Below are 17,500 nucleotides of genomic sequence, written 5' to 3' on the forward strand. Positions count from 1 at the left end.
CGCTCTGTGTGACGCTTCTCCTAGCCCTCGCGAGCCACAGAGGGGCGACTGAGACTTCATCATCTGAGCCTCTCATTGGAGTTGCTGGGAGCCCCCCATTCCAACACGTCACGACAACGCAAATTAGGCACATGTTGGAGAGACTGCAGCTGAGCCGCCTGGCGGTGCGTAGCGGTGGCGCCATGCCATGGAGCGACACTGCGCCTTGGAGTGACACTGCGCCTTGGGGCGACATTGAATCCCATGGCCTGCAAGACGAAGCTCCTCCACTTTACAGTGAGAAGGTGTCACGGTTCGAAGCCCCAGAGTCAGAGAATGCGAGCCGAGCCAAGCGTCACTCGAGGTCGCACTCATGGCACCATGGTGAATACGCGGCGTGTGACAGCGAAAGCCGATGGATCACTGATCTGCGCTCTGCCTTTGACCTGCACGGGCGGCGAGTCGAAGTGCTCGGCGAACTGCGCCGCACGCCCAACGCTCGTCCCGTGCGGCAGTACTTCTATGAGACGCGCTGCCGTGGGGAAGGCCCGTGCCGCGGGGTCGACGAGCGCCGCTGGAGTTCGCAGTGCCAGACGAGTCAGTCGATCGTGCGCGCCATGACACGGGACGGCCGTGGCCTCGTCGGCTGGCGCTGGATCCGCATCGATTCGGCGTGTGTGTGCACGCTCCGTCGACGCTTACCTTTTGGCACCCCTTAACTAAAGCAGCGTGTTTCCACTCCCCCCTCCTCTTCCTTTCGATCCCACGTGTCCTTCTCTCCCCATGATTGTGCTGTCTGGTGCTATAGTCCTCGATCGCGTCCGAAACTCGGCAATTGGTGTCGCGCGCTTTCCGTGGCGGGCCCAGCACTCGACCCGCAGCACCGTACGCGCTCCCACGGGCCTTCATGTTCTAGCGCAGAGGTTTTCTCATGCAGCATCTCTATAAAGATCGGTGTGCGGAATGAAAAGTGTCTACCGTGCCTTGTTCCGCTTGCGCGACGTCGTCTTTTGAGGGTCCGAAAGAATATTGGTGTGACAGGTGGGGTGGGGATCACTAACCAGTCGATGTCTCTGCGACAGGTGCGCCCGCGTCGGGCCAGTCATTAAAATTTTGATGCTGGATTTACTGTCGCTGGTGTATCAAGTGAAGTGATTATATTTTATTCCTGCCCTGCAATAAATAAAAGTGTTTTATCACACGCCAATTATGGTTCCGAGATGATGAGTGTCCTGCAGGCCACACTCCTTTGATAGGTGGACGACCATGTTAAAACCGGCACCACATGCTTCCTGATGAGAAAGCACTGCTGTGAGTCTAATAGGTCATAACAGGCAAGCTTAATGGAAGATGGGAACAACTGTGGTCAATGAAAATAATTTTAAAAAACGTCTTGTCCATAATAGACGATTCATCTGGGTCTCAGGGTGGCCCTTTCTAGCTGCACCTGCCATATCAAGACTGCAGGATGAAGAGATAATGAATTCTGGGGGCACAGATAAAGCAGAGGGGGGATAAGTTGCAATTGCCCATCGTTGGACCAATGTTTTGACAGATGATATCAGACAAGCAGGCTTCCAATGCCGAAGGACCTCCCCCTACCCTCTACGAACGAACCTCGAGACAGTCAGCTGGCATGGGAAATCTGACAAAATGTCGCACTTCTCTTCGCCACCCTCTCCGATCAGCGTTCCTTGCACGACCTGATACATTGACAGACTTGGAATGGAGGGCTGACAAGATAGCCTACAGGTGTGCACACTCATTCACCTTTGAGCTGTATTGCTTGGGTTCGAATCTCAACACAGGTAAGTTCCAAATTCCTGCTCTAACCTACAAACGGAATTGAATCAGCGGCACGGCCGAATCCCCATCTTCCCTCCACCCCTAACCAAATGATGCTACTCACAGCGATGTGCTGATTACCAATGAAGAAGAAGAAGAGGCAGGATTGGATGCAGAATATCGTTCGGGGCCGAATGTTTGTGAGCTTCAATTTGGGTGGCAACGCCGCTTGCTGGAGCTTTGGCGGTGTTCAGAGGATTCCAGTTTAACATGGTTTGAAATTTTTTGGGAGGGAAGGTGATCCATAGCATTCGACACATTTAATCTGGGATCGAGACATTTAAACCTGATTAGTGAATTTGTGTGCAACACATACTGACAAGTGAGTGAATAAAAAGGTCGGATGTGTGTGTCTCGTGGATTGTTCAAGTTGTGTCTTTGAACGAGATCCACACAATAACTTCTGCCAATGGGAGTTTCCTTGCGAATTCACTTTTGGATTGAAAAATAACAAGTTGGCATTTCTTGAACGATTGCGAGGATCTCTTTCCGAGAACCTTTCGATCACGTCTTGTGGCGAGCTCAGGTTATTAAGGGGCCGATCACAGGTGGGCTCCGCTCTTGTCGCGGTGATCGGTACCAAGTGAAAGATGCCCAAATTTTAACGACGACGTAACAAAGTCCACTTTAACACAGACGGCTGAGTATGCCGTAGATCCATCTGGATAGCAACCTCGGATGATGCCGACGGGTTGACGTGGGATTGGCAGATCATCAAAGGGAGGCTTTTGAGGAACATTTCCGAGGGAAGTGATAAAAAGGGCCTCAATTGGCATAAACACTGGACTTGTATTAAATTATGATGTCACGGCGAACAATGCAAAGCCGAGTTGAATGAATAACAAGTACAAATTTTTTCTTTTCTTAAAGTCCCCCGAAATCTGGCGGTCAAAGGATTTTTAATGAGGAGGTTCGAGCTTGGTGCCTTTTCCAGCATTTACGGAAATAGCGTTGGACGGAAGGCCCGTCCTCTGCCTCCGTGGGTGGGGATGCCGCAGCAGATTCGTGGGCATGCTCAGAGGGCCGAAAACGCCAGCCGGCTCCTCTTCGAATCGGAGGATCCGGTGAATGACGTCAATGGGAATGCACGCGCGCCAGTGCGTGCGTAACGAGTGCGCTTTTTGGACGTTGTGCGCTCCTCTGCTCTGGGTGTCTGAGCGAGCAGCGCCCCCTGGCGGACCATCAAGCTCTCACGTGGGTGAAGTATCGTTCTTCAACAATCATTCAAGCTCAATACAATGAACGGCTCCTCCAAATCAATATACTGCATCACAAAGGTCGTTTTTTGCTCGATTAACTAAACAATTAAGTGCAGCTAGAGGGTTTTTTCAGCAGAATGGACAGTGTTAGGACCTGGGGTCACGGCTTGAGGGTAAAGGAGATGAGAGTTTGTGTAGTTTTAGAGCACGGGCCTCTTCAGTTAGAGTGGTTAATGCATGAAATGGTCTCCCTGGAAACAGTCGTGGTGACTGGCGGTGCAGGGGGTGTAAAGGTTAAAATGGTAATTGGATCAGTACCTGGATGTATTGGAGATGGAGCAGTATGGGGCACATTGACAGAACTTATAGGTAGCTTGCTTGTGTGGATGAGTGATGGATTCTGGGGTGGGTGCAGTGCAGGCATGATGGGCCAAATGGCCTCCTCCTGCATACAAGTTCCTTGGGTATGTTTGTGTAAATGGGACGATCGGTTTGGACTCGCTGGTTGGTCCACGAGCGTGTGGACTCGTAAGCAGCAAGGACAAGCGGCTTGTGTCCACCTGTTACACCGTGACGCGATACAGCAGCAACAGAGAGGAAGAATCGTTCATAAGAAATCAAAGATGAAGTTGTTTCATATATGCAGCCAATGGCTGCTGGTTGCATCATTTTCTGGGGGAACAGCTGTGCCACTGATGCAGTGCCCCTGTTACCCAGTCAGCTAATACTCATTTTTACAACCTCAGAGGGATGGCAGCCTGAGTCAACCCACCTGGTGTTAAATCAACGGGTGACAAGGGCGCAAACTCAAGACCCTAAGATCTTAAGTTAGACATCTTAATCGTAAAGCCAACACCAGGCTTCCCTATCGGTTGATATATAACATTTCAGGATGAAGAAACAGAAGCAAAAGAACGATTAAATCCCCAAAAGTCTGAATGGCTCAAATGTCTGTTGAGGACAATAATAAATAATAAATCAATTCCTTGTCGATTAACAATTTCATCAAAATCAATACAATTAAGGACCGAGCAGCTTACAGCATCAAATGACAGGCAGAACGCCATTTCACGAACAGGATGATTTTTTTTTCGTGTTGGTAGGGTGGCACAGAGGTACAGAAAACGTAGATGCACACGCGCTTCTGAGCTGTCTAGCCTGGGTTCGAATCCCGACCCAATTATAAACTGTCATCCTGGTGTTTCACAGGCATCAATGTGTGTATCGTCCGTCCCCTTGTATGGACGTTCAATTAGCGTCCCGTCTGCCGCCATTAGTTGATGGATATTAAAGATCCCACAATGTCATTCACAAAGGGGAGGTGAAATTCCTGCTCCAATCAACAGGAACCACTTCATGGGCGGCAGAACAGTGCCCCCCCCCCCCCGACCCCAGCAAATGATGCTACCTGCAGCAGGTGTTCCTTCTTCTTTCGCATGCAGTACACGGCTACAGGCACCATTGATCATTGGCTGTGCCGTTAAGGGAGTGAAACCTCAAGGGGGGGGGGCAAAAGGGGGGAACCAGTTCATTGTTAATGTTGAGGAGTGCAGATATGTTAGAATCGCATAGCTGAATACAATAAAAAACTAGAAGGGCACTAGGTGGAGCGCATACCTCCGCCACGCAATGCCTGATCCATGAGAACATATCGAGCCCAATAAATTTTTGAAATCTCGTGGTATGAATCGTTTTTGGCCCGATCTCTCAATGGTGACGAATAACTTAAAAAATGAAATAATTCTCGTATCCGGATTCAGATCTTCACCAAAATCGAATCAATTTGTCTTTTTCTCACACCCAACCTGTCCACCAAGTTTCGTCTGAATCTGTCCAAAACTTTTTGAGATATCGTGCTATATATTAGTTCAGCCCTATCTCTCAATAGTGAAGAATCACTTAAAAATTATCGGATCCTGATCCGGATTCAGATCTTCACCAAAAATGAATCAATTCGTTTTTTGTCACACACCCAACGTGTCCATCAAGTTTCATCCGAATCCATCCCCAACTTGTTGAGATATCGTGAGATGCATCGTTTTTGGCCCGATTGCTCAATGGTGAAGAATCACTTTAAAAATTATAATAGTCGGACTCAGATCCGGATCTTCACCAAAATCTAATCAGTTCATCCTTGTCACACACCAAACTTGCCCACCACATGTCATCCGGATCCATCCACAACTTTTTGAGATATCCTACACACCAACAAACAGACAGACAGAGAGGGGTGAAAACACAACCTCCTTCACCTTCGGTGACAGAGGTAACAAAGGGTTCAAAACCAAACCGTTGCAGTACTTCAAACAAACATCTTTGAGAAACAATCAAATGCCATTTCTTGATCCAAGAAAACAAGACCAACGCATTCACGATAAATGTTGGAAACATCAATCACATCACGAATGACAGAAATGTTGTCACGGATATTCCAACCAGGAACACTAAGGTTGGTCCATGTTTACAATGTCCTTTAGGAGGAGTGAAAGGCACAAAGCAATGGCTTGGGAAAAAAATCTTGGAGTGGGTGCAAAGTAACGATACCGGTCTCCAATGGGAAATAAGCAAGAGGTCAGCTTTCTTGGGGAGCAAGGTAAGTACTGCTCTTCTGCAACTCAACGGGAGGTCATTCCTTTTGAGGCTTTCTTGTAGGACTGAAAGCAGTTCAGGCCCAATTAAGTCCCAAGACAGTTCAAAGAACTCTGACAGCAGTCCATCAAGGCCAGGTGATTTTCCTTTTCCAAGGCTCTTGAGAGCAATGGAGAGTTTCTCAAGTGTGAGTGGTTTTTCTGGGCTCCACATTTGCTCTGGGGTTAGGGTACATATACCGTCAAACAAATAGGAGACGTCATTTATATCAACCACAGTTGCTTTGTAAAGCATGGAGAAATAGAGTTTGGCGTCATTTTGATTTCTTTGGGGTGAGTAATGACAGAGTGATCAGGACGTTTCAAGGTGGTAATTAGGGGGCGAGGAACCATCGACTCAAAATCAAAGAAGAACTGAGTTGGTATATTTAAGCAGTTGAAATGCTGAAACCGTAATCTTGTTAGGGCTCCTTGAGTTTGGTTTTCAATTATTTTATTAAGGAAAGCATTCTTGTCCCGAAGTCTCAGCTTTTGTTGTGGGGAAGAATGAGTCTTTAAGCTTGATTGGATCAGTGGAATTTCTTTTTGCAAACTAACCTTTGTTCTGTGTAGTTAGGAAGCCAAACTGTTGGCAAAAAATCTGGATTTGGGCCTTTACGTTATCCCACCATAGTCGCAGCTCCCCAAAGTGGTGCTTAGAGTTTAATACATTAGACCATACATTGTTAAAGGCAACCTTAAATGAGGGGTTGTCCAAAATGGTGACATTAAATTTCCAAAATAAATGGTGATTGAGGAATAGAAGTGTGTGGTGATCTGAGAAGCCAGAAGGGGAAATTCCTGGAGTAGGGGAGAGATTTCAGAAGGGTGAATTGACTTAGAACCACTCAAGCCTAGCTAAGGATACCCTGTTATTTGCAGCCTCACACCAAGTGAATCGATATATCCTGGGGTTCTGGATCCACCAACGATCATGGAGGCCAAAGTTCCTTGCTATCTGAGCTAGTAATTTAGCTGGGCCGGGATGGGGTTCTGCACCGTTATGGTCAAGATCGGGTTTCCTCATGTTACCTTTGAAAGTCGATTTGCCTTACGTAAGTTTCAAATCTGGCGTAAAACACCTGTCAATCTGTGCTGTTTGAAGGGGCATAAACATTTAGTAGAGCGAAACGGATATTTTTGATAGAAAATTCCAGGGAAGCAAAATGCCCTGGAATTATATTTTGGAAAGATAGTTGTGATAGATGAAAATGGGGGTTCAGCAGAAACGCGACTCCTGCAGTACAGGAATTCAAATCGTGAAAATAACTGTTCTTTTCATCATATGGCTCCATTCTGCATGAGCTCTTGGAGTGGTATGGGTTTTTTGCAAAAACACTACATGTAATTTTTTTTGGATGACAAAGTTTACCGCCTGAAGTTTACGGAGCTGGCTTGCACCACCGTTGATGTTTAGGCTACCCAAAATCATAATTTTAACTCTCAATTTGCTTTTTTAACCAACTACACTGAGGTTCCGTGAAGTGGTAATGGCTGTACCAACGGATAATGTTCCTCGCCATCTTAAGCCGTGTACATCGGAAAAATGGTCTTTAATGTCGATGTGTCTTTTTCTGAAGGTCTAGTTGAGAAATTTAAGAATTTGAATTGGTGACATCTGATTCCATATTTGTGGGGAACTCTTCATTGTCATAGGATTCCTCCTCAGATATGTCAGAAGTGCTGTCTGGGAAACTTCCGATCGCTGGCTCATGGGGCACCAGAGTAGTCTGAGGTGTGCAGGTGTAAGCCTGCACTGTTTCTGCAGGAACAGGTTGAGGGGGAGGGGCAGGGGAGATTCGGGCCATTTCACGGAACCTCGGGTAATGTGGGGGGCAGGGGAGATTCTTCCTCAAGACTATCATTGCGCTCAGGCATGCTTTCTAAAGTGGTTGGCACAGCGACTATTGGGGATGAAAGATCGTCAACAGGTAAGTTGGGACAATGTGAGATTGAATTTTGATACTTTTTTGCCCCAGCCGTGTCGTGACCCAACTTGTCATCATTCACACAAGGATTTAAGGCAGTTTGGATTTTAACCTTTTCTGGAGATAGCGCATACACATCCTCAATAATAATCTGAGGGTCCGTGTCAGTTACAGGCAGGGAATCTGCTTTCTCATTTCCCAGTAGCTCATATCAATTACTCATCAATATCTGATCAGTTAAATCTGAAGTGGTGTCCAACGCTTCAGACTCCAAAAACACCTTTTCCTTACGAGGTGAGGGCACATTCCGAGGTGTTTTCCTCTTTCTTACAGATGAAACGAGTCTAAAACCGTCCCAGATGTTATTGTTATCAGAAGCTTTCGATGTTGTTGGTACGTTGTCTGAGACAGCAACTGCGGTAGATGGTATCACATTATCAGGATGAGCAGGGGACACAATGATCAACAAAGGAGGCCACCTGCTCATCTGCAAAGGGAAGTTCGGGGACAGAAACGTTTTAGATGGCCAAGTTCCCACAGTTAAAGCATTTTAATGTTTCAGTTGATGCATTACTTGGTACCACTGGCGTAGCGAGGGGGGGGGAGGATGGGGCGAAGGGATGACTGCCCCGAGCGGTACTTTTTGGGGGTGGTGAATTTGTTTTGTTGCACATATCATACATCACTATCGACACTTCTGAGGACAATTTCCCCATGGCGTGTGAAAGTGCAAGCGCAGGGAGGGGTTGAACTTTGGAAATGACCACGCCCTCTGTTTGCTGACCAATGGTTGCGGCAAACGATGTCTCAAAGAGTGGGCAAAAAGGAGCATGCAGCATTCTGGGAAACTAAATTTGAAGACGAGGCAGCGCGGAGTTCACATCGCATTCCTGAGTTCGCATCTCATTCCTGTGTTTGTAGCTTATTCCAGGTCAGTGTTCTCATCTCATTCCTGTGTTCCCGTCTCATCAGGGGCCTCCCTGGAGAATAGAGTATTTGGCACCTGGGGTGGACCCTTCATTTTGCACTGCTCCTCCCTCCCGAGATGAATAATTAAAAAAAATCAAATACACAGAAAACGTATCATGTGTGCAAGTAAAATTTTAAGTGGATTACAGTACAGTACCTGCAATGAGCAAATGCGAAATAAGAAAATGGATTTTAGTTGGTGCAAATTGCTTCAATATGCCTTATGTACTGCCTTCCATCAAAAATGAAGAAGAACTTTATAACCCACCATGCTTCATTCGATAATAGTTTGTTGTTTAGTCTTTCTTGTGTTGTTTAATTTTTTTGTGTTATTGTTTATTTTCATCAGGACAGTAAGATCACCCTGCCTGTTGGGGAAGTAACCATCAGTCCCCCATGGGGCCACTTTTTAAACGGTGTAGCTGCTTAACGGCACAGCTTCGTTCCGACATGGTGCAATTTATTTTTTTCTGGGACGTTTGACAAAATAAAAGGTAATAAAAAAAGTCGGGTACAAAAAGGAAGTGAGCTGCGACGATAAACTGGAGTTTATTAAAATTTTATTTGGCCAATATCTTACATTACACCCTTCTCGTTCGGGAATTTGGACTCAAGATTATTTCAGCATTTCAACTCTTCCAATGGCACCCTACTCGCTGTCACCTGGGGGAGGACTGCCCTCCCCTGATTTTGCCAATGCGTCTCATTTCTGTGTTCACGAGACGAGTTTGCTTCACTGAAGGCCAGGAAGATTATGAACCACACAGTCACAACAACAACTGAACGCCGAGTCGGCCGATGACGGTTTGCAAAGGTGGAAAATAAAGGTGTAACTGTTTATTTGCAAATGTGCTGTACTTGATTTGATTTGCAATAAAGTTATTTAATTATGCTTTGTGGTTAATTCAACATGTGAGTTACGAGGGGACGGAAATTTGACATCTCGTCTCGAGCGGAATTTTTCCTCGATACGCCACTGCTTGTTACTCGTGATTGTTAAAACAAAATTTAAACACTGCGTTTAGTACTTTGTCCACGTTGGATGATGGGAGCACCATGTACACCTGCCGCCGGAAGGACATGCTATGCTTAGCCTGCTCGCTACGACAGCCCAGAGGTAACATTGCGATCTGGGACACCACTGCACCAAACCACGATAGCTCAGTTAAAAGAGATTCATTCCGGATGAATGGTGGAACAAAAGATAACAGCATTTTCATGGCTGGGGTGTCAGGTGGGGAGGCTAGGACAAAGTGCCCATTTTCGGTAGACAAACCAATCGCGATGATTTCATGCAATAAATGCTCTTCAGCTACAAATACGACTACCCGTTTGTTCATCCGTGAAGCTGCATGGATTTTTTTTGAGCCCAATAATGTTACCAATCGAGACAACGATGTATTCCACACTGACTTCGTGAGGAGGAACACAGACCACGCTATGTTTCTGTGTAAAGGCCTCGAAAGCCGCATACTGGGGACGTGCTGACATTTTTTACATTAAAGCTTCCTTGAAGCTGTGCCTCGTAATGGGGAAAAAGATATAGAGCTTTCTGTAAGACAGAAAAACGCTACTCGGTGTCTATTATAGCGATGAGAAACCAACAAAATAAGGTCAGGTCAGGTCAGGTCAGGTATGGGAGCATGCGTCGGAGCAGCGCGTTGCTGCGTACTCCAGTTTCCACCAGTACTCCAGGAGCCTCTGTCCAGCCATCCCCCAGGCATATGCCTGGCCCATTCCCATCTCCTTGAGATGCCGATCAACCTGCTGCAACCACGAGGCACGTGGTCTGCCCACCAGCCTCTTCCACTCACGAGGCTCCCTTGTTGAGAGAATCTGTTGAGCAGGATCAGCACCAGGAAAACGAGCCATATGTCCATACAGCCGCAGCTGACAATCACGGACTATGCTGGTAACAAACCTCATTTGAGTATCTCTCAGCAACCTCTCGTTGGACACAAAGACCGAACTGTGATGGCCAAGGATTCTCCGAAGAGACTGGGAACCAAATGAATTAAGTCTCCGTCTGAGATCCCGGGTCAGAGTCCAGGTCTCCATTCTGCAGAGCAAGACTGCAAGCACCAAGGACCTGAAGACTCGGACTTTTGTCGTCCTGCACAGATACCGACAGTGCCAAACCCCATGATCCAGTGAAACCATTACTCTCCAGATCTGACCCAGACGTCCATTGACCTCTGGCTCATAGCCAGCAGAGACATGAATATCATCAAGGTAAGTGAATCTCTCCGTGACCTCACCATCCTCACCACAAATGGGTACAGACAAGATAACAGCATCCAAGATGTCATTGAAGGCCTAGATGTTAGTTTTGACCCAGGAAGCCTGTAATCTCAGTGGCTCCGACTCCTCATTCAGCACCTCGAAGGATCCAAAATTATATCCAGTCTCCGCAAAGATGAATGCATCATCTGCAAAATCAAGGTCAAATATCTTGACTTTACCAAATGATGCACTACATCTTGATCTCTCTGCCATCTTCCCCAGAAACCAGTCCATACAAGTGCTGAAAAGTGTGGGGGCCAGTATACTCCCCTGGCGAACTCCAGTATCAACTGAAAACAAGTCGGAGATGGTATCAGCAGGTCTCACAGCACGCTCAGTACGAGAGTATAGTTCAGACAGCAGATTGATCAGTTTTGCTGGCACCCCATGAAGACCAATAATCCTCCAGAGGGCATCCCGATTCACTGAATCGAACGCTTTGCAGAGATCAACACAGGCTGCAAGCAGCCCCTGCCCAAACTCTCGTCTGCGTTCGGTGAGGACCCGAAGGGCAAGGATACGGTCAATTATTGACCTCCTTGGTGTAAAGCGTGACTGCTCTCGATACAGGTGCTGAAGTCGATGGTGGCAAACCCCATCACTAATTATCTGAGCAAAGACCTTGCCTGACACTGAGAGCAGCATCACACCTACATAATTGATGCAGTCTTGGTGATCACCCTTACCTTTCCATTGAGGGACAGCAAGGTTCCTCTTCCTGTCAGTTGGGATGATGCCTGTGTTCCACGAAGAGCACAGACCTGAATGCAACGACATTATTACAGCATTTCCACCAACCTTGAGAAGTTCAGCATGGATTCCACAGATCCCAGGAGCTTTACATCATTTCAACTGGTTCACAGTAGCCTGTGTTTCCACCAATGAAGGTGGTTCACAGCTGATTGGAGGGTCAGCAATAGAGATTGAAACACTCCTGACATCCAACTCAACAGCTGGTGGATCAGCATGGTACAGCTGCTCAAAGTAACTGGCCCAGCGGGCCTTCACTTAGGACATCCTTCCAGTGGTGTAATGCGACATCAAAGGCCCACCACCCTTCACTCTAACTGCAGTACACCAAAGGACAGGCTTGGAGGAACGCAATGCACGATTGCCCTTGTAAGTAGGAGAACCACTTGACCACAGGTGATGCTCTACTCCATCACAGATTCCTCAAACATTGGCCTCCTTGTCCACCATCAGCACACGGACAGTTTTACACCTCAGCTCCCTGTACAGCTCAGCTTTGCAATTAAGCCTGGCCCTGAGACTTTGGCCAATGGTATCCAGTGTCCCTTAAGAGACAAAATTCTTCTTCATCCTCTGGTGAGTTCCAAGACATCCACAGGCAACATCAAGGGTAGGGGTCTTGAAGGCATTCAACAACCCTTCAGGATTCCCCAAAGCACCCAGACCCACGAAATCCCCACTCAGCCTTTTTGTAAACTCCTCAGCTATCCTCTCATCCTTGAGCTTGTCAACATCCAGCCGAAGCGAGGATGGTACAATTCTCCCAGATTTAAGCGACAACTTCAGAGTTGCTACCACAAGCCTGTGGTCGGCAATGAGGAATGGAGCACTTTGGTCGACCCTGCAGTTCTGGATTATCCTCCAGCGACCATAAACAAACACATGGTCAACCTCGTTTGCCACAACACCCACATTGGAACACCAAATCCAGCGATGAGACTGTGGGTGCTGAAACCGTGAATCAGCCACCCTAAGTCCATGACTTCTTGTAAAGTTAAGGAACTTGGTGCTCTTATGGTTCACAGTTCCAGACCCATGGGGTCCAACATATGTCTCATAACCATCCCTATCAGTTCCAGTCGATGCATTGAAATCCCCCAAGACGAGAAGAGTATCTCGCCTGGGGTACTGATCAACCACAGACTCAAGCGTGGCATAGAATGCGCCTTCACGATGAGATCACTCACTTCAGTCGGAGCTTATAAAGAGACTATGGAAACGACATTCAAGGAGTGATGAATCCTGAGTCTCATAATACGCTCGTTGACCAGTGTTGTTGCCTCAATTATCACTGGAGTCATTTTATTGGACACAGCTACAGCAACTCCTTGGGCATGGTAACCATCAGACTGAGCAGACCAATGGTAGGTGTAACCACCTGCCAGGATCTCACCACTATCCGGTCTCCGAACCTCAGAGAGTGCTGCAATACCGATGTTCAAACGCTTGAGCTCAGATGACAACAGAGACAGGTGATCATCCTCTCTTAGGGAAAGGACATTCCAGGCACCAACCCGAAGGGACCGCCTCGGGTTAACCCAAAGAGACCGCCGTCTGGTGGATGACACCTCAGCACCACCCCGACACACTCCCACAATGTGACCTGGGAAGGTTACCCCGTGGTTTTCCTCCTATCATCAAAGAGTCGGGGTCCCGAAGGCTTTGCCCCAATCCCATCATTCCGTGAGCTGCCCTGTGGAGGGCAGCTGCACAGGAGGTAATCCCACGGAGTGGGTTTTCAATTGTGTTTTGTGACTTGAATGGTTTTACGGTGGCCGGAGTGCAAATCCTGCCACCAACCTCCAAAAAAAACAAGTAACCCAACTGCTGAAGGACATCTGCAGATACAGTTGGGCACTAGATATGGATGGCCGTTGGCTCATAAGGAGATCCTCCGACCCTTAAAGCAATTAGGCACAGCTCACAATAAACCGATGAGAAAACATGGCATCCCATTTGGGTGCCGACAAAGCTCTCACCTTCTTTTACTGAGAGCTGTGAGCTCCGTGTGTCTCTCTGTCTCTCGCTGTCTGTCTGTCTGTCTGTCTGTCTGTCTATCTGTCTGTCTGTCTGTCTGTCTGTCTGTGTGTCTCTCTCTCTCTCTCTCGCTTTGAGATGGGGTTGATTGCCAAGAAAGAGAAGGGTAAAGGGGATTTGGAGGAGTGGGAAGGAAGAGGGAAGGGGACGAGATTGGAGAGAAGGGAAGCGAAGGGGATGAGAGGGGAGGGCGGGGTATAGTGTGAGGTCTCTCTGAAAAGGAATGGTGGGGGCTCAAACAGAGTATTGATGTGTAGCAAACCAAAAAAAGAGGGAAAAAACTAGAAGGAAGAGGGATAGAAAGGTTGACAAACAGAGCAGCTTACAGCCTCAAAGAAACCACGCAGCCACCACCATACCGAAATTACCAACGACCAGTAGGTGGGGCGAGAGAGAGAAAGCGAGAGAGAAAGCGAGAGAGAAAGCGAGAGAGAAAGCGAGAGAGAAAGCGAGAGAGAAAGCGAGAGAGAAAGCGAGAGAGAAAGCGAGAGAGAAAGCGAGAGAGAAAGCGAGAGAGAAAGCGAGAGAGAAAGCGAGAGAGAAAGCGAGAGAGAAAGCGAGAGAGAAAGCGAGAGAGAAAGCGAGAGAGAAAGCGAGAGAGAAATGAGAGAAAGCGAGAGAGAAAGCGAGAGAGAAAGCGAGAGAGAAAGCGAGAGAGAAAGCGAGAGAGAAAGCGAGAGAGAAAGCGAGAGAGAAAGCGAGAGAGAAAGCGAGAGAGAAAGCGAGAGAGAAAGCGAGAGAGAAAGCGAGAGAGAAAGCGAGAGAGAAAGCGAGAGAGAAAGCGAGAGAGAAAGCGAGAGAGAAAGCGAGAGAGAAAGCGAGAGAGAAAGCGAGAGAGAAAGCGAGAGAGAAAGCGAGAGAGAAAGCGAGAGAGAAAGCGAGAGAGAAAGCGAGAGAGAAAGCGAGAGAGAAAGCGAGAGAGAAAGCGAGAGAGAAAGCGAGAGAGAAAGCGAGAGAGAAAGCGAGAGAGAAAGCGAGAGAGAAAGCGAGAGAGAAAGCGAGAGAGAAAGCGAGAGAGAAAGCGAGAGAGAAAGCGAGAGAGAAAGCGAGAGAGAAAGCGAGAGAGAAAGCGAGAGAGAAAGCGAGAGAGAAAGCGAGAGAGAAAGCGAGAGAGAAAGCGAGAGAGAAAGCGAGAGAGAAAGCGAGAGAGAAAGCGAGAGAGAAAGCGAGAGAGAAAGCGAGAGAGAAAGCGAGAGAGAAAGCGAGAGAGAAAGCGAGAGAGAAAGCGAGAGAGAAAGCGAGAGAGAAAGCGAGAGAGAAAGCGAGAGAGAAAGCGAGAGAGAAAGCGAGAGAGAAAGCGAGAGAGAAAGCGAGAGAGAAAGCGAGAGAAAGCGAGAGAGAAAGCGAGAGAGAAAGCGAGAGAGAAAGCGAGAGAGAAAGCGAGAGAGAAAGCGAGAGAGAAAGCGAGAGAGAAAGCGAGAGAGAAAGCGAGAGAGAAAGGGAGAGAGAAAGCGAGAGAGAAAGCGAGAGAGAAAGCGAGAGAGAAAGAGAGAGAGAAAGAGAGAGAGAAAGCGAGAGAGAAAGCGAGAGAGAGCGAGAGAGAAAGCGAGAGAGAAAGCGAGAGAGAAAGCGAGAGAGAGCGAGAGAAAGCGAGAGAGAAAGCGAGAGAGAAAGCGAGAGAGAAAGCGAGAGAGAAAGCGAGAGAGAAAGCGAGAGAGAAAGCGAGAGAGAAAGCGACAGAGAAAGCGAGAGAAAGCGAGAAAGCGAGAGAGAAAGCGAGAGAAAGCGAGAGAAAGCGAGAGAGAAAGCGAGAGAGAAAGCGAGAGAGAAAGCGAGAGAGAAAGCGAGAGAGAAAGCGAGAGAGAAAGCGAGAGAGAAAGCGAGAGAGAAAGCGAGAGAGAAAGCGAGAGAGAAAGCGAGACAGAAAGCGAGAGAGAAAGCGAGAGAGAAAGCGAGAGAGAAAGCGAGAGAGCGAGATATATATATATATATATATATATATATATATAAAAACAATGCACTGTGCTTATCTGAGGTTATATTGACTCCATTAGATCTGAGAACAAACGATCAATATTAAAGTAGATGTCACAGCTTGCAAACTCATACTCACTGACCAATTACATTGGTCTCTACCCTCATTTCGGGAATGGGTGAGTCCAATTACTCGACGACTTGAGCCGAGTTGGAATGGGACAATTTTGGGTGCGGAGGGTTTGTACAATTGGTAAGGGTGAGCATGTAATACATGTTCAGGATGTAACACGTGCTCACACCCTTGGCATTTGCTTTAAGGGTAAGCAATGTCTTTGGTATAGAGTAGCGTTTCCTCTGCAACGTTGTGCTTGAACCCACCCATGACGAATCAATGATATTCCATGTGACAGCCCGATTCAGAACTTGCCCACTGTGGAGGATATGCGCAGCTCTTGTGTATTACTTGGCAGAGATCGGCTTTTCTGCAGCTCCCGATCCATGTGCCCTCACGTGCTGAATGGTGTGACTGCAAAGAAGGTCTGCACTCATGTTCCGACTCGTTAGCATCCAGGGAAGAAAAATAAGCTACAGCACACTCCATCTCTTCAAGACAGTAGTGTTTTTTGATATGGCAAGTGGCACCATCCTCCTCCAGTAAGTGTATGCCTTGCTAGTATAATGGTAGGAGGGTTTCACACATACTCTTGACTCTGGTGGCACACCTATGATGGTGGTTCTTCTTTAACGGCCACACTTATTTATTCCCATGTTCTTGCAGGGTTGATTGGGGGGAGGTTTTTGGCACAGGTCTTTCACGAACCGACTTGCCAGGCCTGACATTCAACTAAGCATAATAGTTATGGCAGGAATTTCGAAATGATGATGGTGAAAGGCCACCTACTCTTCACGTAGGACACTGTGGTATCTTTATCATCCATGAAGTAATGTCAGCAGATAGGACACCCAGTTTAACATCCATCCGAGGGATGGCACACACATTGATGAATCTCCCTGCCTGTGAAACACTGGGACGACAGTTTATAGTTGGGTCAGGATTCAAACCCAGTTTAAGCAGATTAGAGATGAGTATGCAAACCTCTAGGCCACCCTGCCCCCCCACCCCCCCGCCCATGTTCATAGAAAGTTCACTTGTGTTTTTTTTTAACATTGTTATAATGTCAAATGACATGCTACCAGATACTAGTATGTTCACAAATTGCTAAAATAAAATTTTCTTATAACAGTAAAGTCCCTTTTAATCTGGCAGGTCAGATGTAGTAAAATTCTCCTTTTGTGAAATTTACCTTCTGTGGCACATTATCTTCTAACCAGCCACAAATTCAATATGATGCAAGGAATATCAGTGTTGCCTGAGAAGTCATCATTAAATCGCATTAGACAAACACGAGTATTTAGAAAGGCATGGGTAGTTGCAAAAAAAGGGGGGGGGGACAACCATTATTGCATCTTAAAAAACACATTCTTAAAGTCATCAAACAATCTTTTTGACACCTGACAACACTCAAAGCGAAAAGGTGACAATTAAAAAAAAAGGCACCAATGAACAAAGCAATGAGACAAGTGAACTGTCACAGCGTTAAAGTATGGAGAAGTTTGAAATGAAGAATGCACTATAATATGTAAGTGTTATTGACTGCTGCAGCTGGCCCTTTAATTGGAGACATTTCTCGACATCGAATATAGACTTCTAAAAACATTTACAGTTGAAGTCAGTTGTTTTGTGCTCCCATCTGAGTGCACCACTGTTGATTCCATGACTCCAGATTCAAATCCCATATACTGTGTTGGTTTATTTGTCTAACTAGCAGGGATACATGGTATTGCCTGGTACTGTTCTTATCCTGTTGGCATTTTGAAGAAACCAAATTTTTTTTTTTCTATTTTTTTTGTTGTGAGGACTTAAAACACTTCCCGACATGCACTAATGAATGGGGTTGGGGATCAT

The 17,500-nt window shown here is 46.9% G+C and overlaps 2 protein-coding genes across 20 annotated transcripts in view; one reads left to right on the forward strand and one right to left on the reverse strand.

The window, feature by feature from the left end:
- LOC147035170 (neurotrophin-3-like) overlaps nt 1-1,112 on the forward strand; it is a 6,543-nt gene extending 5,431 nt beyond the window's left edge. For both annotated transcript variants that reach the window (XM_085894906.1, XM_085894896.1), the window contains exon 2: nt 1-1,112. This exon is cut by the window's left edge and continues 10 nt beyond it. In XM_085894906.1, coding sequence (XP_085751032.1) covers nt 1-698 — 698 coding nt within the window. In that variant the 3' untranslated portion in view covers nt 699-1,112.
- A 16,067-nt stretch (nt 1,113-17,179) lies between these two features.
- The window catches only part of C2CD5 (C2 calcium dependent domain containing 5), a 196,906-nt gene continuing 196,585 nt past the window's right edge, over nt 17,180-17,500 (reverse strand). For all 18 annotated transcript variants that reach the window (XR_015061579.1, XR_015061571.1, XM_085894741.1 and 15 more), the window contains one exon: nt 17,180-17,500. This exon is cut by the window's right edge. The gene's annotated coding sequence lies outside the window, so the exon portion shown is untranslated.

Source organism: Eptatretus burgeri, chromosome 1 (assembly GCF_056783735.1).
Source record: "Eptatretus burgeri isolate ZD-2024b chromosome 1, Ebu_testis_v1, whole genome shotgun sequence".
Taxonomy (NCBI): domain Eukaryota; kingdom Metazoa; phylum Chordata; class Myxini; order Myxiniformes; family Myxinidae; genus Eptatretus; species Eptatretus burgeri.